Source organism: Phyllostomus hastatus, unplaced genomic scaffold (assembly GCF_019186645.2).
Source record: "Phyllostomus hastatus isolate PE091 unplaced genomic scaffold, TTU_PhHast_1.1 phas_scaffold_585, whole genome shotgun sequence".
Lineage (NCBI taxonomy): Eukaryota > Metazoa > Chordata > Mammalia > Chiroptera > Phyllostomidae > Phyllostomus > Phyllostomus hastatus.
In genome coordinates, this window is record NW_025334037.1 from 28,284,586 (window position 1) to 28,309,114 (window position 24,529).

Below are 24,529 nucleotides of genomic sequence, written 5' to 3' on the forward strand. Positions count from 1 at the left end.
CTCAGCCCCTCTGCACGCCACCTGCGTGTCCCTGCACCAACACAAGCCCAGGCCTCCAGCCCTGGAGTGTAACAGGCAGGTGTTCCGGCAGGTGCAGAGCTGGTGGAGGCCGCCAAGAGGAACGACTTCTGTAAGGTACCAGCGCCCTGGCTCCAGCTCCCTCCCCTGGGCAGCCCCCTTGCCTCAGGGCGGTGCGCCCGGTGAGCCAGAAGCTGGCCTGTTCTGATGCGGTCATCCGGCATCATCTGCCCTCAGCAGGGTTACCTTGGTGATCGTCCCATTCCACCACTGCCCCATCCAGCCCATGACCCGTGTCCCATCATCATAGGGCTGCCTGGCTCAGTGTGCCTGTCCCTGGCGTTGGGGAGTGAGTGTTCGAGGGACCGGCTCCAGGGCCTGGTCGTGTGTCCTCCTGGGGAGCCCACCGGCACTTTGGCTGAGATAAGCCCATTGTCTCTCTCCTGACACTCCCGAAAGACCCCAGCAGCCCCTAGGGAGCGATGTGTGTGAGCAGGCCAGTGTCAGCCCTATGGCCTGTATGTGAGTTGGGGGACATTTCTGGGGCCGGAAAGGGTGGCCAGGAACCCAGCCCTGCTCCCGCCCTCAGCTCCAGGAGCTGCACCGAGCTGGGGGTGACCTCATGCACCGGGATGACCAGAGTCGCACACTCCTGCACCACGCGGTCAGCACTGGCAGCAAGGAAGTGGTCCGCTACCTGCTGGACCACGGTAAGCTGCACCACTGGGCACCCTGCCCCCCCCCCCAGGCTGGGCCGAGGCAGGAGGAGGAGAGGCTGCCAGGCCTCTCTGACCTGCCCCTCACGTCTCCTCCAGCCCCACAAGAGATCCTTGATGCTGTGGAGGAAAAGTGAGTATCTGGCAGTGCAGGACCCTGGTTACTCTGGAAACTGCCTGCCTTTCTCTGGCCCCGCCTGTTTTTGTCCCGTGGGAGCCCACGAACCCTTCTGGCCGTATCTACCATCCTTTGGGCCACCCCACCCCACCCCAGGCCAGGGCCCCAAACTCCCTGCCCTTTATGATGGCCCTTGGGAGACATCTGGGAGGGCCCAGAGGACTGGATGGCATCCACAGCCAGCCCCTGTTCCCCCAGCGGGGAGACCTGTCTGCACCAGGCGGCAGCCCTGGGCCAGCGCACCATCTGCCACTACATCGTGGAGGCGGGCGCCTCGCTCATGAAGACGGACCAGCAGGTGAGCAGACTAGCAGGGCGGGCAGGGAATCCACGCAGGTACAACCGAGGCTCTCCCAGGCCTGAGCCCTTGTGAGAGGGCAGCCTCAGGAGCGCCACCTCTGGGGAATTGGCGCTATTTCTCAACCTTGAGAAGCCTGGACCCGTGGGCTCTCTCTTCCCTGGAGCACGCCTGCGCCTTCCCTCCCCGCCCCTCTTCCCCTACAGGCGTGCCTCTCCTGGACGCTAAGGGACCGCGGGAGACTTGGCAACCAGAGGAGCAGTGGGCAGCGGCAGCTCCCGGGGACTAACCCCCTGTCCCTGTCTCCAGACCCCTTTTCCTCAGACTTCCCAGTGAGCCGACGCAGCCCCGCCCAGGCTCTCTCCTGGTGCTGATTCTACCCTAAGCCCTTCCTTGTTTCCCTGTCCCCGGCTTTAATAAACGTGCTCTCAAAATCTAAAAAGAAAAAAGAAACCCGAGCCAGCAGGGCGGCCCAGCCAGCCTGCAAGGCCTCCCCTCCCCCACCAGCAGCCGGAGGGGCGGGCCCAGCGTCTCCCCCGCCTGACCACAGCTCCTCCCCTCCAGGGCGACACTCCCCGGCAGCGGGCAGAGAAGGCCCAGGACACGGAGCTGGCCGCCTACCTGGAGAACCGGCAGCACTACCAGATGATCCAGCGGGAGGACCAGGAGACGGCTGTGTAGCTGAGGCCAACGCCGAGGAGGGGCAGGCCCCGGTCACGGCACGAACCCCCTTCCTTGCCCACCTCACTGCCACATTCCAGTCGGACAGCCACGGGGTGACCCATGCTCCAGGGAAGGAGCCCCGTGCTGCCCCCGGAGGAGCCACCCAAACCTAGGGCTGGACTCTGAGGAGTTGGGGCATCTCACCTGTGTCCTGAGCCCCGGCCTGACCTGGAGGCCCGCAGGGGAGCAAGAAGCTGGACTGGACTGGGCAGGCCTTTGGAGGGCCCGGCCTGGCCACTGCAGGGCGGCCCTCACTCTCGCCAGCGCCCTCCATAGAATCTAGGAGCCAGAGGGGGTGGCAGATGGGCTCGGAGCCCTATCAGGGAGCCTTCCTAAGTCACCTGGTCCTCCAGGGCCCCAGTTTGGAGGCTCCTGGGGGCTCAGTCCTGCTGCCCTGACCCCACCCTTCCCAGGGCCGGCCCCCGCAACCCGGGGCGCTGCGCTCGCCTGCCTGCGGCCCTGCTTGGCGCCTCCCCCAGTGACCCTCCCCAGCCATTTCTTCGAGGACTGTGTGGCCTGGGGGTTGGGGTGGGACTCTCACGGTGACTTGTTTACAGCTGGGTGTGACTCAGTAAAGTGGATTTTTTTTTTTTCCTTTCTGCGTTTCTTTTTTTGGGGGAGAGGCCTTATCGAAGCAGCCGGGTCTGCTGGGTTATCTTCAGAGTGGAGGCACTGGACACCGTGGACCCAGACACTTTCCTGGGGGTCCTGGGTCTCGTTAGGGGGTGGGGTCCCAAGGCCTGCCCGGGACCTGACCTCTGCCGGGCTGCCTAGGGGGCGGGGGGAGGGGGACGCTGAGTGCAGAGTTTCTCCCGATTCCTGCTTCCCGCGGGGACGCAAACAATGAAAGTGAAAGAGGTGGGGCGGGGTGGAGGGCTGGATTCACGACCCCTTGGCCCCGCAGCCTTGGGCAAGCCCCCTCCCCCAGGCCTCAGCGCTTCCGCTGTTTAGGTGGACCCAGCGCAGTGAGCCCCAAGCTCCAGGGTCAAAAGGGCAGGCATGCGCTGCCGCCGCGGGGGGCCGAGTCTGGAACTTCTCAGACGGCCGGGTCGGCTCCCAGTCTTCCTAAATGCAGGCCTGCGGTTCCGCCTCCTCCGCCTCCCCCACCCCCGCAGACCTACGCTCCAGGAAAGGTGCAGCACCCCCGCCCTCGTCCTACATGCTTTCTCTGGGGTTCATGTCCCAGGCTCCCAACACTGAGCAAAGCACCTCCCTGCACACTTGGCTGTCCGACGAGGGGCAAATGCGCCTTTCCAGCAGCACCAGGGCGCCAGGGGCCGGCAGGCCCAGGGGGGCGCCGGGGGCTTGGGGCCCGGAGCCGCACGCAGGCTGAAGCACGCGCCCCGCGGCAGGCCCGGTGACACACCGGGACTCTGTGCTCCCTCATGGTCCCCATCGAAGGCTCCGCCGCCCAGAAAGGAGGCTCGCGGCCTTTTTGGAGTGGGGATTGCCCCTGGGAGGGGGCAGAGCGCCAGGGTAGAAAGCTGGGCCTGGAACTGGGGATCAGGGGATCAGGGCAAGACGGAGGCCTGGGGCCGGGAGCGCCAGGCATCCGCCGGCTGAGGGCACCGGCGGGGCGAAGCAAGGGCACCGGCGGCGGGAAACCCGGGTAGAGACGCCAGGAACGCCAGGCGGGAGTGGAGGCGGGGACGCCGGGGTCGGGGGGCGGTGCGGGGGGAGGGGGGGTTGTTTAAGGGGAGGGGGCGGGGCGGGCCCTTCCTCGGTGGTGGGGGGGCGGGGGCCCATGTGACCGGCTCAGACCGGTTCTGGAGACAAAAGGGGCCGCGGCGGCCGGAGCGGGACAGGACGGGCTGGCGCGGGAGGAGCGAAGCATCGCTGGCGGCAAGTGAGTGCGTGCGCGGGGCTGGAGGGCCCCTGTCCTGGGTGGAGGCAGGGTGGGGGTCTGGGCTGAGCCCCGGGCTCGGGGTATCCCCCGGGAGCCGCCTCTCGGCTGTGCGCCCCGGCTAGCGGCGAGGAGTCGGCTCCTCGGGTTTTCCCGCGCCGCAGGAGCAGCCCGACCCTGGGGGCCTGGAGAATGGGAAAGCTGGTGGGAGGTGCATGCATGCGGCTCCGCCGGAGGGGAAGGGGACGCGGGGTGCTCCGGTCCTTTCTCTGCCCGCAGGATGCAGCACCGAGGCTTCCTCCTCCTCGCCCTCCTCGCCCTGCTGGCCCTCACCTCCGCGGTAGCCAAAAAGAAAGGTGTGTGCGGTTTGGGGGTTGAAGGAGGGCTGGCGCCCTCGGGGCTGGCCGCCCGGGTTCCGAGGCCGGAACCCCAGGGAGGGGTCCCCGAGTGAGTCTCTAGATGCCTCGGATCCTGAGTTCTGTCCCCCGTGCGTTTTAGACAAAGTGAAAAAGGGCGGCCCGGGGAGCGAGTGCGCAGAGTGGACGTGGGGGCCCTGCACCCCCAGCAGCAAGGACTGTGGCGCTGGTTTCCGTGAAGGGACCTGCGGGGCCCAGACTCAGCGCCTCCGTTGCAGGGTGCCGTGCAACTGGAAGAAGGAGTTTGGAGGTGAGGTGGGGCACCGGCGGAGAGAAGGGAAAGGGGCGCAGCCTCACCGGAACCTGGTCAGACCAGTGGGGGGAGGCCGTAGGCCGTCCCGCTCTGACCCCGGCTCTCTCTCTCCCGCCAGCCGACTGCAAGTACAAGTTTGAGAGCTGGGGATCGTGCGACGGGGGCTCTGGCACCAAAGCCCGCCAAGGCACCCTGAAGAAGGCGCGGTACAATGCCCAGTGCCAGGAAACCATCCGCGTAACCAAGCCCTGCACCCCCAAGACCAAAGCTAAGACCAAAGGTCAGCCAGGGGAGAGGGGGCAGGGTCGCGGCAGGGGGCTGCCCCCACCTGTGAGGGGAATGGTTTCCCCTGAGGTTTGGGGCCCTGGTGAGTGATTTCCTGACACCTCTGCACTGTTCACCACTCTGTAGAGATGACTAAGGTGGGCATGGCCTAGGGTCCCGGGAAAGCCCCAGAGGGGCTTGACTTTGTCACCTGCCCGGCCCAGTGGAGCATCTGGTCAGCTGCGCCCTGTGCAGTGTGGAAGGGCTTTACTGTTTGCACTGGCTCCATCCCTCACTGTATTCCCGACTCCCGGCAGGCAGCCCAGAGAGGCCGATGGGGCAGAGGTGAACCCGCCCACTCCCAGATGAGGGGGCGGGGTTGTCGCCCAGGGTTGCCGGGACCAGGACTGGGACACTTGAAGATGTCCTGATCCCCGGTGAACGGTTAAGTTGAGGGGGTGGCCGCGGCGTAATGGCTGCCCTATCCCACCAGTTTCCAGGCCCGCCGGTTGAGAACCACTAGGGGGCAGGATTTTCCTTCCCCCGGGTGTGCAGAGGGATCTTCACTGGGTCACCTGGTTGAGCTCTCCTAACGTGGTGTCTTTCTTGTTTTACAGCCAAGAAAGGGAAGGGGAAGGACTAGCGCGGCCAGGCCTGAATGCCAAAGCGACTCTGGTCCACACGCTCCCTCCTGCAGGCCAGGCCAGAGCCCACCAGTGCCTTCTGTTCTTCAGCTTTATCAATCATGCCCTGCCCCTCCCTCTTCCTCCCCCGCCCCACCCCCAAGTGCCCAGAGTGGGGCGGGACAAGGGGTTCTGGGCAGCTCCAGCCTCCCCGCAAAGGAATTTCATTCCCGTTCCCCTTTGTTCTCACCCAGAACAATGCCATTGCTAAGAAATAAATTCATTTTCTCCCAATAAAAGCTTTTTTTTTTTTAATATATAAAAGCCCCTTCCTGGGGAGTTTGCTGTGGTGATGATTTGTTGGGGGTGGACAATGGTGGGGGGAAGGGAAGGTTGGAGGGAAAGGTGTCTTTCTTGGGGGCTTGCTGCTCCCCAGAAAAAGCAGAACAGTTATGAACATTTCATTCAGAGCCTTCTACTGTTCTGTGAAAGGGGCCCTCGCCAAGTGCCCTGAGCCTTTCAGTCCTAGTCTGTCCAGGGTGACACCGTGGCTGGGCAAGGGAGCTCACAAAACTCACTCGAGCTGACACTCCCAGGCCGAGGTCCTTTGGTCCAGCCCACCAGGATGGTTCTACCCACTGGGAGAGCAAAGCTGGGGGGCGCTCGCCAGCCTTAACAACCCCTGCCCCCACTGGCACTGCAGTCCCTGTGGGTCAAGTCCATCCCTGTTCTGTCTCTGGTGACCCGGGCCCCCTTGCACTCTGCAGGGGCCACGGGGAGCCCTGCCCGCCACGGCCACCTTTACCCTGTGTGACCTGGGACAAGCCCTCGCCTTGGGGACAGGGAGGGCTCTTCAGAATCCTGCAGATGCTCCCTGCTCAGGCCGAGACCTGGGAAGCCTGAGCTCGGTTCCTCAGTGAGATGCCCTCCCGCTGGCCCATGGTGACTGTGACCAGGGCTATGCTGCAGAAGGAGGGGTGCCCCAGAGCCCACTCCACCTGGCCTCCAGCCAGCCCGCCCACCTGTCCAACAAGTACCTGGCTAAGTGTTGCGGCAAGGAGAAATTTCTGCTCCTGGAGTGGTATTTGGGGGCAGAGGGGGCGGAGCCTACATGCAGGGTGCAGGGGGCAGAAAGCACCGATTACAAAAGAATAGGGGACCCTACCCTTCCCTTCCTGAGCCTCCTTTCCAAAGCATTGGCCTCTGCTCGTCCCAAGGGGGGTCTGGGCTTCTGCTCTCCTCCCGATGTCCATTCTTGCAGCCACGCTGGTCGGTCGTGGTGGGGCAGGTACCCACGAAGGTCAGTGCCCCCCAGCTCCCTGAGGCAGGGCCAGAGAGGTGGGCCAAGCAGTCCCGGTTCAGACACCTCCTGGGGCTGACCCTCCTCGGCCCGAGCAGAGAGCCGGTCTTCTCTATAAATCCAGCCAGAGCCTCGCGGGCTGTCGGGAACCTCAGTTCTCCCCTTTCAAGATCGTGAACACTGAGCTGTGCCTTCGAGTCCTGCCGCTACAGCGGCTGAGCCATGGGGTCCCCCAGCACACGCCAGCGACCGCCAGCACCTCCTGCGGCACCCCTGCCTGCCTACCTGGCAGTGCCGATGTTCCGATACTGGCACAGCAACAGGTGCCTGAAGGTCTTTTTAAAGGTGGCGTTGCAGAGGGCGTAGCAGGCAGGGTTGATGGTGCTGTTGACGTAGCAGAGCCAGTAGCCAATGGACCACACCGTGTCAGGGATGCAGCTCTGGCAGAAGGTGTTCACCAGGACCATGACGTTGTAGGGCGTCCAGGTGAGGATGAAGGCCAACAGAATGGCAAAGATGGTCCGTGTCACCTTGCGCTCCCGGGCCGCCATCTGCCGCTTCTTGCGCACCTGGTTGCGGGCAATGCTGGCAAATTTGCGGGCCACGTTGGCTGCCGGGCGCATGCCGGCTGGCGTGGCAGGCACGATCTCTATGGCTGTCACACACTCGTTGCCCGTGTGCTTCGTCACAATCTGGATCTTGGACCATTTGGAGGCTGGGTTGAGAGCCCGAGGCTGTAGGCGAGGGGCGGGTGTGGCGGGCGTGGTGGTCTCTGTGGTCGACAGCTCTGTGGGTGGTCGTTCCTTGGTGTTCTGGGTGGCACTGCCCGAGCTGGACTCATTGGAAGTGTCCTTGTCAGCCACCGGGCGAGGCGGGGGTGGCAGCACCGGCGGCGGGGCCTCCTCCAGCTTCCCGTTGCGCAGCTGCTCTCGTGCGGCTTCCCCCGGCGGGGCTTTCTTGACGCTCTGCTTCATCAGGGGGCTCTTGAGGAAGGCCAGAGTCTTGGCCTTCTTCTCCTTGGGGCCTTCGGGCCGGTGCTTGTGGACCCGGCTGCGGCTGGCCAGGGAGATGTGGATGTAGAGGACAGTCATGATGACCACGGGCAGGTAGAAGGCAGCGATGGCGGTGCCAAAGGTCACCGCCGGGTTGGACAGGAACTGGATGAAGCACTGGTTGTCGGGCACTGTCCGCTTGCCCACCACAAACTGCCAGAACAAGATGGCAGGCGCCCAGAGCACGAAGGACAGGACCCAGGCCGCGGCGATCATGAGCCCTGCCATCTTGGTGGTGCGCCGGGCTGGGTAGGTGAGGGGCTTGGTGACGCAGAAGTAGCGGTCGAAGCTGATGATGAGCAGGTTCATGACGGAGGCGTTGCTCACCACGTAGTCCAGGGCCAGCCACAGGTCGCAGACCACGGCGCCCAGCGGCCAGTAGCCCTTGATGATGTACACGGTGTAGAGGTTCATGGAGAAGGCGCCTATGATGAGGTCGGCGCAGGCCAGGCTGAAGAGGAAGTAGTTGTTGACCGTCTGCAGCTGCCGGTTGACCTTGATGGACAGCATCACCAGGATGTTGCCCACCACAGTCACCAGGCTCAGCGAGCCTGTCACCGTGGCGATGAACACCATCTCCACGGTCTCATAGCGGTTATGGGTTGACGAGACCAGGCGCACGGACTGGTTGCCCGAGCTGCCATTGACCGGGGTGAAATTCGCCATTTCGGTTAGCAGGGCCGGGTGGGGGCGCCTGGAGGGGAAGGAGAGAGAAGAGGGGAGCTGTTGAAGAGGATTGGAGGGGTAAAGTGGGATACGCTGGGGTTCGGGGGGCAGAGGGACCTCATCCTGCAGAAGCTGAGGCGGCTCTGTCCCATCACTTCCTCCGTTGTCCCTGCCTCGTTTGTCGTTTGTCGAGGGAGCTCTGGGGGCCGTGGTCACGGGAGCGAGTGCCACCCACAATGCCCGCCCCCCCGACAGAGTTTAGGGTCCGATCACACAAACGAGGGAGCAACATAAAATAGTGCTAGAGAGGAAATGGGGCGGGGCGGGGGGGGGTGGGGGGGCAGAGAGTGACCAGAGGACAGACAGGAAAGCTCCCTGCAGGTGCTCAGTGGAGGGCTCGCCGGAGGTGGTCTGGAGGGTGACAAGGAGGCAGCCAGCTGAAGGGCTTCAGAAAGTGACTTAGTCCAGGGCACTGGCAAGAGCAATGGCCTTGCGCGTGGGAGGCAAGGACAGAGGGCCAGCGTGGTGGGGGCCGTGGAAGGGAGTGGGGAGGGGCTGGGTGGCTGCAGATGTCCTGGTGTGACTCTGGTCAGAAGTGTTCATTTCCCCTTTTGGTCATGCCTGAAGCCACCATTGCCAGGGGACCTGCTCTCCAGTCCCCACAGAGGGTGCCGGGGACAAAAAAGGATACCTTAGCGGAGGACGTTTATTCTCCAGCAAGTGCCAGAACCTTCCAACACTGTCTATAGGTATGGGCTCCTTCCATCCCCACGACACACCTATGCGGCAGGTGCGTCACTTTTCTCGGCTCACAGACCAAAGCCGAGGCACAGAGGTGCTAACCTGACCGGGGCCCCACAGCTCCTGGCCGTCAGGCTGCTGTCCCGGAGGTGAGAGTTCTGGCCGCCGGAGGCCCGCAGAGTCACAGGAGTCAGGGACCCCACCGGGGAGAAGGCCCCCCAGGGGTCCAGCGGGGGCGGCGTGGAGCTGGGAGCCTTGAGGATGCGGGGCGCGGCAGAGAGGCCGAGGCCCCAGGTCAGGGCCCTGCCGGAGCCTGCGCTTCCTCCCACCCAGGCCCCCTCCCCCGCCCCTCCCCGGTCCTCTCCCAAACGAGCGGGGGAGGCCCAGCCCAGCGCCGTGCCAGGGCAGCCGCCCGACCAGCTCCTTCACACCCGCCAACGCGAGCACCGTGACACACGCGCAGGGGCCCCACCGCAGCCCCGCCAGCCACTGTCACGCACCCGGTCCTGCGCGTCTAGTGAGACAGACAGGGGGCTGGGAGCGGTGTGGAGGGAGGGAGGGAGGGGCACTCACACCGTGGCCCCTGCTTCCAGGCGGGCGGGGACCGAGCTGCGTGGCCTCAGGCTCCCCACCTCACCTTCCAGGGCCCCTCTCATTTGAGAAATAGAGAGGACTCTTCCCGGGACAACCTCCCCCCCCCCGAGCGCCGGAGCGGCTGGGGAGATCAGCAGCTGGAGCCAAGTCCCCGGGTGACCCCCCAGGCCTGGCCTCGGCCCCCCTAATCCACCATCACGGACCCAGAACCAGCCTCCAGGCCGGGCAGTCTGAAGTCGCCGCCCAAATCCTTGGCTCACCGGCGGACAGGTTCAGAAGTGGGTGGTGCCCCCCCCCCCCAAGGTCACAGATGAGCCAAGGGCAAAGGCCAGATAATGAATGCCTCATCCCCGGTGTGGGACAGCCCCTTTCACCTCTGACAGCCTCTGAAATAACACCCCAGGTGTCACCCTCTGAGCTGGCACCGGGCGGTGGGGTGGGGGGAGGCGGGGGAGAGGCGGGCAAGGGGCGGAAACACCCGCTTCGAGAGGCTGCCCTGCCCAGGCCGCGCTGGGCGCCAGGTGGGCGGAGTGATGGGCCTGTCAGCGGCCCCAGGGACCCCACCCCCACCCCGTCAGCCTCTCGGGGCCGCGACCCAGGCGGCGAGGTCAGGAAGGGGCCGGCAGGGACCCAGAGGAGAGACGCAACCGCTGTTGTTTATCGAGTGTTCACAGTGCGTCAGGAATCCCTCCGAGCTCTTTACGTAGATTATCTGCTTTAATCCTTACAGCCGCCTGAAAAGGCAGGTGATACTAGTGTCCTCATCTTGAAGATGTATCTTCTTACAGCTGAAGATAAACGCCAGCTAACTTGCCCAAAGTCAGTGTGTAAGGGACGCGGGGCGGGGGGCGCAGGGGGCGGAGGGGGAGCAGCACTGGAACCCAGGAGTCACCGTCCCAACCCCCAGGGGCTTCCGCCGCACAGCGCATTTCCTGCCTCTGCTCCCTCCCCTTCTAACCGCACAGCCAGGGGTGGGTCGGGGGAGGCCTCGGCAGGGTCCGCGCCCACTCCCGGCCCCCTCCCTCACGCAGCTTTCCCAGAACAGATCTCTCGTCTCCACTGGGGACTTCTTGTCTCCAGGGAGGTGGCCGGTGGTTTTGCCCCGCTCTGGGCCCGCTTGGGGAAGCTGCCAGCTGTAGACCCGGTGTAACGCGGTGTCTCCCCGCCCCCCACCCCAGGTGTCTTTCTGAACCCCTCCAGTCTTCCACAGACACCTTGACCATAACACTCCCTGGCGCTTTTCTCTGGGATCCAGGTGGCCTGGGACCTGGGGGAGCCAGCAGCCCGGCCCAGGGCTGTACGAACCGCTAGGTGGCAATGTCGGTCCCTGGGTGCCAGCCCGGGACCCGGAGCTGGCAGCCAACCTTGGCCACTGCCCCCAACTCCAAAAGGACGGCGAACGCTGAGGAGCGCTTTTGGAGTTGGGGGCAGTGGCCAAGGTTGGCTGCCAAGCAGTGATTCCCTCTCCAGGCCCCACCCAGGACCTGCCCTTAGCGCCGCGCGGGGTTCCGTGGTGGGAAATGAAGGGCGCCCAGTTTCTATCCGGCACCGGGCGAGGAACGTGTGGACGGAAGGCGAGTGCGTGTTTGTGTGTGCGATTACTGGGGAGCGCGAGTAGACGCTAGTAGCTGTCTGCATGTGCGTGTATGCGCGCGCTCAGCCACGCCTGGATACCAGTGCGCCCTGTGTGCGCGTGAGCATGCCCGTGCCATGTGGACACGTGCATGTGCATGCGTGTGCGTGCCTGGAGCGCTGTGGCCTGGGGGTTGCACATGGTTCGGGTGTGCCTACGCCTGTGAGCTTGTGTACACGAACAAATGCGGGGCTGGCAGTAAGTGACCCGCCACATTCCGAAAGACTCTGCCGGGAGGCTGGCCCCAGATCTTGGCTGTCTGAGCGCGGATAAAGTCGGGCCAAGAGCCGGCGTCTGAATCGCGCCGCGCCTGTGGTTGGGAAAGAATCCGGCGCAAAGGCCAGACTACACTCAGGTTTGCCACGGCACCCTGAACTTGGGGCACTGTGTTAGCTGAGTGCTGGGCGGTGTAGTGCCCCCCACGCGTCGGTGCGGAGTCCCAGCCTTGAACTGACTTCTGTGGAGGGGCCGCTGCTGGAGTCCCCGACTCGACCTTGCGGGACACCAGGCTCGGCTCAGCGTGCCCGCTGCGCGTTACCTCCAGGGAGAGCCGGCGGGAGGCTGTAGGCACCACCCCCATAACCAGGTGGCCCAGAAGGGGGCTTGGGTTAGAAAAGTGTGATATTCTTTTCCCACGCTCCTGACCCTGTCCACCGCTGGGGAAGCACCGTGTGCCCCAGCGTCTAGAGGGGGGCACCTGTTTTTTCGAGCCCGGGGATTGGGCGGGCATCCAGGGCCTTGCTGAGACTTATTACGGGGCCCATCAGGAGGCTCCTCCACGTCGCCCCGGTGGTCCATGGGGCCCTGTCTCTCCAAGCCCCGCCCTCCCCCAACCCCTTAGCTTGCAGTTCCTGCCGCCTCTGGGCGTGGACACCGTTTTTTGCCGGGTCCTCGAGCTCCCCCATCCCCCTTTCCAGACCAAACGGGAGCGCGTGCTCCGGACCCCGTGAGGGGTAGGGTGGGTTCTCAGGCTTTTACTCTGGGGCTCCGGGAACGCCGTGGCCCTTGAATCTGCCCCTGGAGCGGGAGGGGAGACTCAGGAATTCAGGGAGAGGGAAGGGGTGCAGGGGATTTGGCACCGACATTGTGCCTGACACTTCAACCACGGAGCTCGGGCTTTAAAGCTGGATCTCTGGTCTCTGGGCTCAGGGCCTGGGCAACAGCAGGGTGGGTGGGTGCGCCCTGGAATGGGGGAGTCCTGGAATGCGCCAAGAAAGGGCAAGGGTGCTTTCCGTCGGGGTCCAAGGTCGCCCGCTGGATGACTCTATGGCCAGGAGTGGGCTGGCAGCGCCGGGGGCGGAGAGACGGGCGGGAAAAGGCTCTTTGGGGCTCCAGCGCCCGGCGCCCGGCGGAGCTGCCACTTGGGGGGCTGGAGTGTGGGGTCCCGCCCCGACGGCTGCCCCGGCCTCCTAGGGGGCTGAGAGCGGGCACACCCTACCGACATCCAGAGGCGCACCAGAGGACTCTTCCTTCCAGCGGTGCCCTCTGAAGCCCCTGGCACCGCGCTCGCCCCGAAGAAGCCTGGGGCCGCGTCTCAGTCGGACCAGCAGCTGAGGAGACTCAGAGGGTCCGGGAGCCCCGCGTCCTTCTCCCCCAACCGAGTCCCCCCGCCCCCGCGCCGCCGCGGAAGTCACTTACCAGACACCTCCGCCCGCTCCACTCGCACCTGACAGACGGCGGGATGGGAGGGCGGCCCCGCGGGCCAGCGGGCGGGGCGGGCGGCCGGGCCGCGGGCCGGGGGCGGGGACGGGGTGCCGAGGGGCGGCCCCTGCTCCGCCCGCAGCTCCCGGCGCTGTGGCTCCGACTCGCGCTCACGCTCGCACTTTTCCCCGAGCCGCGTGATGTCACGGGGTAGCAGCCAATCCTGGTGGGGCCGCGCCGCCCGCCCGGGGCCGGCCACCCAACGAGGACGCGCGGGGGGCACTACCGGGGCGTCGGGGACCCCAGCTTCGCGCGCCCCTCACTGGAGCCGGCCGGCAGCTCCCCGCTCGGGCACTGTGGGGGCACCACCCACGGTCGAAAGAGCTGCTTAGCTGGGGGCTCGGACCTCAGGGAGGCTGGGGGGTGGGGTGTCGCGTTGTCATGGGGACGCGGCGCCCCCTCGCGGGCTGGGGTGGGGCGAGAGCTGGCAGCCCCGTCTGGCTGCGCTTCCCGCCTCCGCTCCGACCAGGCCCCCGGGACGAGGCGGCTGTCTCGCTCCCAGCCCGGACCTCGCTCCCTGCGTGGCCCCGCGCACAGCGGGACCACCGGGGCGCGAGTGTCTGACTCCGACTGGAGGTCATGAATGGGCGCGGTCGGCTCCGCGCCACGGTTCCGTCGGGGCAGAGAGCCGAGGGCCGGCCGATTCCAACCCCGGGGCTGCGTGTAGGCCGCCGGGCAGCTAGGGAGGAGGGGCGCCGTCGGGGCTGGGGACGGAGCAGGGGAGGGAAGAGCGGCGACGGTCCGCCCGGGAGGGAGGAGCCCGCCCTTGGCACACAACCCCCGCCCGCGCCCGCCCCCCCGCCCGGCTCCCTGCTCCCGCACTCCAGGTGTGCGCACCTTCTCTCCAGCCCCGGGATGGGATACGCAGCCCATCCAGCCGAGGCCTGAAGGGCGAGTTCACCTGTTCCCGTGAGGGAAAGCTCAAGGTCACCTGGGCGGAGCCCAGAGCGAGACCCCAGAGGGCGAGCCACCGGTCTCTTGAGGTCTCCGGGAACCGCACTGGCCGGAGCCTGGGGACTGGTAGCCTTGCCTGAGCGGAGCTGGAGCGCCCGGGGCGCCCGCGGGACCGAGAGCCGAGCGGCTTCAGCACCTCGGAGAGCTCCGCCTCGGCCCTGACCTTGCGGGCTCAGCTTCGCGCGACCAGGAACCAGCGCTTTCCGTTCTCTCCCTGAGACGGCGGTTCCTGGGCCTGGCCGGGCTCGGGTTCGCCCCCACGCCCGGGGCCCTGAGGCCTGTCGCTCCAAACTCTCTGAGCCAAACACCCGATTAACCTTAAGACGCATGCATGGTTCCTTCTTTCGGAAAAACAACTCAAGTCCCGCCCCTCCTTCGCCCTCACCTAAGGGACGGGCGGAGGGCTGTGCGGGAGGTGGGGGGTGGCGAGGCGGGCACACACTAAAGGGGAAGCGGCAAGAGCTGCCAGAGAAGGGGCGGGAACGTGGGCCAGAGCCGGCACGGCAGGGCTCGCGGCGTGGAGCTGTCCGTGCTGAACGCCTATGTGGAGGTCGGTCCCCAGGGCTCAGGAGGGCGAGGGCTGGAGAAGCCATTGTCCTTTCCGTGCAGGATCTGGTCTCCCACGATCCTCATCACCACGGGTGAAAGAAGTGCTATTGTTCTTGCCCCCACTTCGCAGATGAAGAGCCAGGTTCAGCTGGCTCATAAGGCAATTAGATGTCAGTCCTGTAAGGGTGTTTGTGTGTGTGTGTGTGTGCGCACGCCCACGCGCGCACAGGAGAATGGGGAGCGATCAGACAGAAAAGTCGGATGGGGAGAAAAGCAAGGCCAAGAACCGGAGGCCACAGAAGCCAGAAATGTCTCCAACCACTGGTTGAATTCTCTCACTGTCAGACAAAGCTGCTCCCGTTTCTCTGAAATGCACTGTGTGGTGGGGCCACTGGCCTCCCGCATCCCAGCACCCACAGCTGGAAACATGCAGAGCTGCGCTGGAAAGCAGAGACCTGCTTTATAGTCTGTGCTCTCCACCTTTGGGTCCAACTGGGTCTACAACCTGGGCCCACAGAACTTCGATAGATTTATTTCCTCACCCCCAAATGGGCTGCCAAGCTGTCCTGCTGCCCCCACAACCTGGTTACAGCACACAAGGGGCCCCATGAAAGCCTCATCCCTGGGGAGGCTCTATCCACCGTGCAAAGGTTTTCTAAGCAAACAGGTTGTTGTTGTGACAGGAAGGTGCTGACAGGGGCCTCCAGCAGGTAGAGCTGGGCTCTCATCCTTGGCCAGAAAGGGCAGGGCCAAATTTGGATCACCTCAATCACAAGGCTGAATACCCTTTTCCAAAGTAATAGAGCAAGTCAGGGTCCCGCCTCGATTCAAACCATGGCTCCGCTAGTTGTGTGGTACAGGGGTAACGCCAGTGCCTGCCTCACAGGCTTTCATGGTGACTGAGAGGTCGGTCACCCACTGCGTCCTGGGCACATGGTTAGCACATGGTATGGTCATAGTCCCCACTGTCGTACCACGGAATTCTTCCTCCATCACAGCGGGCCCCTTCTCCTCCCTCCTGTAGATTTGCACAGCTCAAGCCCCACCTCCTCGAGGAGGCGGGCCCTGACCAGGGCTCTCTGAGCGTGGAGGACTGGAGATGACTGAGCGGGAAGCGAGAGGCTGCATCACGTGAGCCCTGCATCCTCCTCCAAGGGAGGAAAGTGAAGCAGAGAAAAGGCAAGTGGCTTGTCCCAGGCCACACAGCTAGATGATGTCTTAGTCCAGAGTCCGCTGTAAATGTAACTTTTTAGAAAGTTCTAGTGTTCCTAACTATGTAACTCTTCACTTGATCTTGTGGTTTTGTCTCTTGTTGAGGTAGGATCTATAATGACCCCTGGTGTCTGGGACAGACTGGGCACTCAAGAGACACTCAAGTACTTGTTGCTGGCAAAAGCCCTGGACTGGCTTGGATTTTCCTGTACACCTCTAAGATTTGGGGGAGATACCCTTCTGCCACTTTTCTAAGATTTTATTTTGGTGGGGGGAGGGAGGGAGAAAGGGAGAGAAAGAGCATCCATTGGCCATCTCTTGCACACCCCCAACTGGGGCCCTGGCCCACAACCCAGGCATGTGCCCTGACCAGGGTTGAACCAGCGACCTTCTGGTTTGCAGGACAACTCCCAACCCACCGAGTCAAACCAGTCAGGGCTCCCTCCTGTCACTTTCGAACTGGCTTGAAACTTACGCAAGACCTATGGACAGAATAGGCTCTTCAGTCACTGCTGTGAGGTCACTGCTGGCCAGCCCCAAAACCCATTGTGGGTGGTTTCCCAGAACTGGAAGGTCTAGCATTTTGTGGGTAACATAGTCCTGGGTAGGAAGCAATCAAGACTGAGCGCCCTTCCGTCATTCCCACCTACACACCTGCCACTGCTGGAGCTGCCCCAGCCCTTGGCAGGCTCACAGGAGGCAGACAGCGGTGGTGCTAGAGACGGGGTGACAAAGCAGAGCCGGCAGCCATTACCTGAATGTCTTCTGCGGAGGCGTCAGACAGGGCCCCCACTTAGGACCGCAGCACCGGAACAGTGCCTGGGAGAATCTGGGCCGGGCTCAGTTCAAAGACCCCTCTCACCCCCCACCCCACCATCACCCCCTCCGCCCGCCTCCACAAGAACAGAGAGGAGCCTGGTGAGGGGCGTGTCATCACTTTAATGATGGAGATCTTTGGTGTTTCCCTCACTAGCAGTCAGACCATCCCCTCTCCTCCCACCAAGTGTTTCTCTATCATGAGTTACAGACAAAAGAAATCACATTTCATACTAAAAACAGAATAATCAGAGCCTTGATTTTTCCACTAGAGACTACACGTACAGCTCAAGATTCCACATGCAACACCGTAAATCACAGACCAAGACCTCACATTCTGACCTGGAGTCTCACCCTCCCCAGCCTTGGGCGGGCTCTGGGCTAGGCTCAGGTAATACTGACACCCACAGGTGCTGCTCTGAGGGCCTCGGGCGGGGGTGGGGGGAGCTTGGTGAACAAGCCCTGGGGGCTGGCCCGCCTACACCCCACACTCCTGAGTGAGGACCTGCGCACCATCCCTTCACCCCATCCTGTACCAGGCAAGCAAGCCCTCCGTTCCACGGTTGTCCCCATTAGCAAGTGCAGGCACCCCCTGTCCTCAGGAATCTGGGAGCCTGGCCTGACCCCTGACAGTGGTCTCTGTGCAGAAAGAAGGGTGAGAGAGAGGCTGAAGCTCAGAAGGCTCTGAGCCAGAGATGGTTTTGGGGGGCTGGGCTGCTCCTCTTGATCTGCAGGTCCAGGTGGCGTGGCCCACACAACAGGTGGACACTGCCCAGGACGGTCTGGCCTGGCTCTGGAAGACTGCTCCCCTTTCTGGGGCTCTCTGCCTAGGGCTGAGTCCCTTGAGCCCTGTTTCCGGGAGACAGCGGGACTGATAGCAGGAACACCCACTCCTCCTCCACTCACACCTGGCACAGCAGTGTGGCTCCCCCAGGCTCTGGACCCTGGAGGGCACTAGTCCCCCCGCCTAAGGCAGGCCTTGCCCAGTCGACTGCCTCCTACCCACGGACTCCGCCTGCCTCTCGAGCCCCACCCCCTCGCTCTGGTCCGTCGGTCCGCAGCAGCCCGCAGCTCTTCCGCGTGCACAGTCCCCAGTCAGCTGTGAGGTCCGACTTCTGCTCAGCGGTTTGAGGGAGGCACCAGTGCGCACATGTGTCTCTACCTGTTCCGAGGCTCCCCACCAGGTGATGCAGCTTCCCCCCTGCTGCCACCACCACCATCAGGAAGGTGGTTGTTATTGGTCAGGTCGCAGTGCAGGGTTGGTCCCTCAGTGCTGGGAAGGGGGCCAGGAGTAGGGGCAGGTGGGGAGGAGAGCAGGGTGGGCTGGGGGGGTTCCTGCCCAGGGGCACCGGGCTGGTCCCAGGAGACTGTCCGGGGGCTTAGACCTCGCTCTGCCAGTTGCCCGGGTTCCGGGAGCAGTCCCCGAGAGGTGGAGGGCTGGGGCGAGGAGGTGCGGGCGGCCCCCGGCTCCGCGCCCGTCTGGGAGCTGCGGTGAATGCGGTGGCTGACGATGATGTTGTTGCCGAAGCCGCCCATGGAGGCCATGGTGGTGCTCTGCTCCCGCTGCACCACGGCTGTCATGCCCCCTTCCGCCATCAGTCGCTGGATCCTGCTCAGGGCGTCTTCCCCGCTGGCGCCGTACTCCGAGCCCTCACCTGGAAGGTGCAAAGCAGGAGACAGAGGGCATTCATTGCTGGCCTGGTCTACTGAGCCAGGCAGGCAACTGCTGGTAGTTGCTGGGGGACTCCAGGCTAAAGGCAGAACGAGAGGCCCCCTCCCTCATTCTGAGGGTCACCCAAGAGGCTTGAGTGACAAGACTCCCGGAATGATCCTGATTCATACTGCTCTTACACTGGTGTGGAAACTGAGGCCTAGGATGCCATGAAGTAGTCAAGGTTACTCAGCCATTTAAGGGGCAGAACTGGACCAGAAGGCAGGTGTTCAGTTTTAACCCTTTCAGCACTGATGGCAGGCTAGTCACTACTGAAGACGCCCCAGAAGGGCCCAGCCAGCTTGCTTGACCTGCCTGCTCCCTGAAGCCGGTGACCCGGTGGCCCCGGGAGAGGGAATGCTGCCTGGTCTTTGGAAAGACAGGACACCCTACGGAGTGTGGTCCAAAGGCAAACGGCTGCTGTGCCTCATTTCAAAGCTGTGCTGCCTTTCCTCAGTGTTGTTCTGTCTAGTTACTTCCTACAGGCCCCTGAGGAAGACTGGATTTTTAACTATTCTCTACAAGGCATTCCGTCACCCACTCTCTTCCCTCTTTACCCACCGGCTTTCCCAAGTCATCTCCCACATGCTGTCATCCGGGGGCTGGGTACGCTCACCTTTCCCTAGGGACAGATGTCTGCCCCTCCAGGGAGGGAGAGAAGGTTCTATTCCTTCCCCACAAAGCGCTGGGCATTCCCTTTGTGGGAGCAGACAAGGCTCTGCCTCACATCTCAGTTGTGTGCTCTTGCACACACCCCTTCACATCCACACCTGTCCCCTGACCTGTGAAAGTGGGATGCAAACACCCATTCTGCACAGTGCTGGGCAGAGGGATGAGCGAGTGCTCGTCAGGTGCCTGGCATGTGGGGGACACTCCGTGGTGGCCATGGTGATGAGCCTGGGGTCTGGAGTGGAGCTCTGCCCCAAGGGAGCTCCACCCCAGCCAGTGCTCAGCCCTCGTGGGCGGGTAAGCAGCCTGAGCCTGTGGGCAAATCTGCAGGCAGTCTGCGCTGGCCTGAGACTGCCCACTTGTTTCCTCTGGCTACTTGCTGGCAGTTTGGCGCTTTGCAAATTTGGGGAAGTCTTTTCTTTTGGAGGTACTTATTGTCAACAGCTGTTTTTGCAAGACTTTCCTTGCTTCCTCCCTGCCCAGTCCCTTCTCTCTGCTTGTTAGAGCTCCATCTCCAGTTTCACAGCTGTGCAGCATCCGAGGCCCCACTGGACCCTTCCCTCCTTACTGGCGCTGGGCAGCACTGTGGTTCTTCCTTGGGTCTTACCGAGGCGAGGGGTGGGAGGGCTCTGCCTGGGCTTTTGCTTACGCCCAGCTTGCTTCCCTCCAGATCATCTGGTCAACTCTGCCCATTTATGGCCCACCCTTCAGGCAACTGCCTGTCTACACTCCCCCTCAGACAGCTCAGCGCCAGCTCCCAGGGCAGAAGCAATGAGGACCTGCAGGACTCAGAGCATCTCTCTCGGGGGACAGGCTGTCCAACAGTGGGGCAGCCGGGCAGAGGAAAGGCCAACTTAGAGCCTGGGCACCAGCACAGCCTCTGCCCTGTGAGCCCAAAGGGCTGCCTGGGGAAGACCCAGGGACGTCCCTGTGCTCACTGCCACCTATATTGCTTTCCCAGAACTCCGCGCTGAGGGCCTCCCAAGCCCGGGCTGGGATGCACAGTGGGCTGGCCCGAGGCCTGCTGGCGCTGGAACGTACTGTGCCGGGCTCCACACTGGGGTGGGGAGGGGGACACTACAGCTCCTTCCATGGAGCTCGCTTCCAGAGGCAGGACAGGGCTGCGCTGGAGCCCTACAGGTGCTGCCACAGCCAGGCGCTCAGATAGGCCCTCAGACCAGGGCCTCCTGTCCTCTCCCACGGCACCTGTGGCTCCGGTCCTGGCCACCTCTCACCGTGGCTGTATTTTCTGCCTGGGCTTCTTGCTTTTTATATTGTTCCTTTCCATCCAGCCTCCATGCTGCTGCTATTACTATTCCAATTAAGCTCTGATTCACTGAGTTCTGGTTAAATCCACACTCATCAAAACCAAGCAGCTCCAAGAGCCTCCAAGTAGTCAGACTCCTCAGCTTGAGAGTTAAAGGCCCTCTGGTCAGGTCCCTGCCACTTCCTGACCAGGCCCTCTCACTGCACCCAGTGACCTTACTAGAGCCAACTCTCACTGCTGTCTGGCCACCCGTGCTGCCTGCCTGCACAGGAACACACTGTGGAGGCCCTGCCTGCTCTGCGCTTGCTCTCTACCTTGGGTCTAAGGGCCAAATCAAGTACTCCCCCTCAACTGGACTTCCACGGTGCCCCCCGCCAGCAGTGGACACTCCTTCCCCGCGCCCCTACAGTGCCCACATCTCTCCATAGAAGAGTTATCTGTGGCTGTGGTGTCAACTCTCTGGGCTTTAAGTTCCTGAAGGCCTCAGACTAAGTTTTATTCATCTTTGGGTCCAGTGTCTAATGCGTGGTCTTGAACTTGCTGTATATTTATCAGATGAATGAGTGGGTGAATGAAAGGGTTCCCAGGCTGCCTACAGGTGCTCCAGACCTACGGTGGCTTCTGAACACTGGCCACACGTTCCCCCTGTTGAGGGAGAAACACTGGCACGTCTGCTCCCTCTCTGGACTTTTTTGGGGGAAGACACACGGCTTCATCTCTGAACCTCATTCCCTTGGCACTACCTTTGAATTCATGGTCCCTAACACAGGCATAATCAAGTGCTCAGAAAAGACTGGATGGAAGAATTAAAAATGTCCACACTGACGGTTTCCTGGGGCTGGGTGTACACCGCTCCAGCCTAGAGACTATGAGCTGTGCTTCCCTCAGAAACCCTAAGGCAAGGCCTAAGGCGGACATGGCCAAGGACCCAAGCTCTTAGCTCCAGGAGCAGTGGTGGCCACAAGGGTCCATTCTGCTGTCTCCTTCCCTGTAGCAAAACCATTTGTTTTTGAAAAATGGGAAATTGATTTAGTGTTGAAATGAGATATTTTCCTTGACAAGTTCTAAGGTACATTCTGGAAGCAGAGACCAGGGTGGATCAGCAACTTCCCATAATGCACTGTGACCTCATTTAATTCTGGGGGTTTCACTGCCCAGACTAGGAAAGGGAGGCTGGGTCAGAGGAGAAGCTGCCCTTCCCGCCCTCGGCAGGCATGTGGGTCTTCTAGCTGCTCCCGGCTCCCAGCTGCTCTTCCCCGGCCCCCGGGCCAGCCCGCTCTACCCCTCATCTTCACCTGATGAGAAAGAGGCCCCAGCAGGCTTTCCCCAGCGGTCACAGACAGAGCCATGTGCTCCCTGCAGAGTGTGGCCAAGCTCAAGGTCCTTGCCTCCACCCAGCCCTTCCCCCCCCCTCCGAGGTCCCGTGCACCAGTGTGCCAGGCAGGCACTAGCTCAGTGCTGGGAACAAACAGTGAGACCAGCGATTGCTCTCTCCCTTTCTGAGTGGCAGGGCAGAGAAGCTTTAAAAGTTGGACGAGTAAAAGACCCAAACCTGCCAATTGCCTCTGTGGAAGGTCTCTTCCTGCAAGTTCTAGAAAGAGATGAATGGACTTTAATCAAATTTTTATAGAACAAGAAAATGAAGACTAGCCTGGGAGCTGTCGGTGTTCGCTGCTGGGAATGGGCTGAGAGAGGGGCAGGCCACAGACGAGTAATTACTGCAGGCAGAGCTGGTTCCCCGCACTAATAAATCTGGGCCTGTCTTCTGGCTCAGCCCCGAAGAAGGGCTAAACAACTTGACCAGGGTTTCCTCTACAACCCAGGAGTGTGCAGTCTTTTGGCGCCTCTGTGCCACACTGGAAGAAGAGCTGTTGTGGACCGCACATTAAATACACTCGACAAGTAAGCACAGAAAAATCTTGTACTGTGTTAAGTAAATTTATGATTTTGTGTTGGGCTGCATTCACAGCCATCCTGGGCTGCACGTGGGCCACAGGCTGGGCGCCCCTGCTGCATGTCTGTGCAGATGTGGCCACGAGTCTGCCCCCATGGAGAGAGGAGGCAGAAGCTGGGCACGGGGTGAGGCGTAGAACAGCCATGCCTGCCTGCTAGGTGGGGAAGGTGGGCCAGAGAGAAAGTCTGTGCCAAGGAGAACCTGATTCCGGCTCCTTGCCTCACCACCAGAACAGCAGGAGGGGTCAGTGGTCAATGAGGTCAGCCTCTCAGAGCGGGAGAGACGAGGGTGGCCAGTGACACCGTCTGTCAATCCTCATACCTCCTCTCCTCCCCTTACTACTTCTGAAGGGGACTGAGAAGAGCTGGAGGCCCAGAGCTCTAGGCCAAGTTTACAAAGCCAGACAGATGCAGCGAGCTGAAAGCCTACTGTGCCCAGGGGCCAGCTCCCAGCCGCTGCTACTCCTGTTGTAGAGCACCCCTGGCCTCTGAAAGGCCCACCCTTCACCTGCTCCCCTCTGGGGGGATAAGACAGGGAAGAAACGAGGTTCTGGCCTCTTGAAACTGGGACAGGAGCCTCCTTCCTCTTGACAGCCCTCCAGCTTGAGCCCCAACAAGAAGAGAGGAACTTATCACTCATTGGCTGAAGGTCAGAAATGGCTGATCTAATCAAGGAAAAAGTAAAGGCATCACTTTGTAAGTTATATAAATGTCTAACCGCTATGCTGTACACCTGAAACTCATGTAACATTGAATGTCAATCACTGAAAAAGTTGGAAAAAACTATGAAGAAAAAAGCAGAGGATTCTCTGGGAGGTTAAAAATAGGAGGATGCTCTCCTCAAGCTCACAGGTCCTGGTCCCCAGAGGCCCTGTAGTCTGCCTTCCCCACTCATCCAGCCTCAGTTCTCGACACGTGCCGGCCACGCCACCAACATGAACTTGCTGGTGGTCCTCTGTGCACAGTGCAGTGTTTCTGAACTCGGTCGGCACCCTTGCAGGTACCGTCCCCTTTGCCAAGAATGCCTCCCCCTCTGCCAGGACCACTTTGCTCAGCTAACTCCTACTTCTGCTTGAAGTCTCAGCTCAGGGTCACCTTCTCTGCAGTCGTCCCCGAGCCCCACGGGCTGACAGGGGCCTCTCCTTTGAGGTTCCAAGGTTCTTATCACAGTAACTACCTGCCTTGCTCTCTAGACTTTGAGCTCACTGGGGAAGGACCACGGCCCATCTGTCTTTGTGGACCAAGTGGCAGGTACAAGGTAGGCCATCAGGAAGTGGCCATGAGACTGAACCAGAGGAGCTGACTGAGACTGTCTTGAGCGTGGGGACAGCTGGGGGGGCCTTCTGGTCTCTCCTTGCTGAGGCTCCAAGTTCCAGCAGGTACTGCCAGCTGCTCTTGTCCACACCCTTAGTTAGGGGTTTCCACCCAGCAGAGGTGTGGCCTCAGGTGTATACCTGAGGTGTACACCTTTCTACAAAAGGGGCCTGGGCCACAAACCAAAAAGGGACCTAACTTTTAAAATTTTCAGGTCATGGCAAGAGGGACAGTGCCCTGTGGGGGGGGACTGAGTGTGGAAAGCTGTTGCCAGAGGGGTGACGCAGGCACATTTGTGACTCTTTGCCTGATGCACACAATGTCTTCTCCTCCCATGGTCTCTTTTTAGCAAATGGTTGAACACAGTCCTAGAAAACGCATGTCTGTCTAGAGGCTGGCTTGCGTGGAGCTGGGAGCAGTCAGGAGGCTGGGGTAGGGGGTAAGGAAGGTGACTGAGTGGGAACAGGCTGTTTAACACAGCTGCTAACAGACTCCAAAGTGGCTTGAGCTCTACCGCTGCGAAGTGCTAATTGGTTCTTAGAAGTATGAGGCCAGCACAGATGGCCAGCCGGCCAGCGGGCTGAAGCTGGCTGCGCCACACCTGAAGCAGGTGAGAGGAAGGGGCTGGGGGTGTGCCAGGCTGCAGCTGAAATGGCGATGACCCACGGGTGTAACCACAGCATGAGAGGGCCTCACCTGCGGCAGTCCCGAATCTGCCACACTTGCAGGGAGAAGACCAGCTACCCTGTGGGGTGCCCTGGAAGCCCAGGGCCCGGGTCTCTGGGATGAGAGCTGGTGGCAGTAAGTTTCTCGCAGCTTTTCCCATCTAGGCTCTCTCTCTGGAAGGACAGCCTCTGTCCTCCAAGCCTTAAGAAGAGAGGGCATTTGGGGGAAAGCTGTGAGAGCAGCGCAGCTTGCCAGAGTCAGGGACAGATCAGGGAATGATGTTCCTGCCCGAGGAGGCTGTCCCTGCCACCCGGAAGGCACTACCCAGGCAGGTGACAGGCACTCATCCTGACTGGAGAGTGGCACTCTCTCCAGCACCACCCGTCCATGTGGAGGGGC

At 62.2% G+C, this 24,529-nt stretch overlaps 4 protein-coding genes across 17 annotated transcripts in view; 2 read left to right on the top strand and 2 right to left on the bottom strand.

Moving 5' to 3' along the window:
- Positions 1-2,527, top strand: part of DGKZ (diacylglycerol kinase zeta) — a 41,213-nt gene extending 38,686 nt beyond the window's left edge. For all 8 annotated transcript variants that reach the window (XM_045825133.1, XM_045825134.1, XM_045825135.1 and 5 more), the window contains 5 exons: positions 92-135; positions 608-728; positions 834-867; positions 1,111-1,210; positions 1,775-2,527. In XM_045825133.1, the coding sequence (XP_045681089.1) occupies positions 92-135; positions 608-728; positions 834-867; positions 1,111-1,210; positions 1,775-1,891 (416 nt within the window). In that variant the 3' untranslated portion in view covers positions 1,892-2,527. The remainder of the gene's footprint in view (positions 1-91; positions 136-607; positions 729-833; positions 868-1,110; positions 1,211-1,774) is intronic.
- Positions 2,528-3,717: 1,190 nt separating this feature from the next.
- MDK (midkine) lies at positions 3,718-5,619 on the top strand. Its single transcript, XM_045825589.1, has 5 exons — positions 3,718-3,779; positions 4,056-4,132; positions 4,275-4,442; positions 4,564-4,725; positions 5,327-5,619. Exons 2-5 carry the CDS (start codon positions 4,057-4,059, stop codon positions 5,350-5,352), a joined length of 432 nt encoding a protein of 143 aa, XP_045681545.1. The 5' UTR covers positions 3,718-3,779; position 4,056; the 3' UTR covers positions 5,353-5,619.
- A 52-nt stretch (positions 5,620-5,671) lies between these two features.
- On the bottom strand, positions 5,672-14,267 carry CHRM4 (cholinergic receptor muscarinic 4). Of its 2 annotated transcripts, none has more exons than XM_045825467.1 (2): positions 14,137-14,267; positions 5,672-8,378 (listed from the first exon to the last, which is right to left on the bottom strand). In XM_045825467.1, the coding sequence occupies exon 2, from the start codon at positions 8,348-8,350 to the stop codon at positions 6,914-6,916; it is 1,437 nt and encodes a 478-aa protein (XP_045681423.1). In that variant the 5' UTR covers positions 8,351-8,378; positions 14,137-14,267; the 3' UTR covers positions 5,672-6,913. The 2 variants fall into 2 exon arrangements, with proteins under 2 accessions (XP_045681423.1, XP_045681422.1); XM_045825466.1 differs by lacking the exon at positions 14,137-14,267 and adding an exon at positions 12,957-13,007.
- A 2,386-nt stretch (positions 14,268-16,653) lies between these two features.
- The window catches only part of AMBRA1 (autophagy and beclin 1 regulator 1), a 178,686-nt gene continuing 170,810 nt past the window's right edge, over positions 16,654-24,529 (bottom strand). For all 6 annotated transcript variants that reach the window (XM_045825364.1, XM_045825366.1, XM_045825367.1 and 3 more), the window contains one exon: positions 16,654-18,205. In XM_045825364.1, coding sequence (XP_045681320.1) covers positions 17,709-18,205 — 497 coding nt within the window. In that variant the 3' untranslated portion in view covers positions 16,654-17,708. The remainder of the gene's footprint in view (positions 18,206-24,529) is intronic.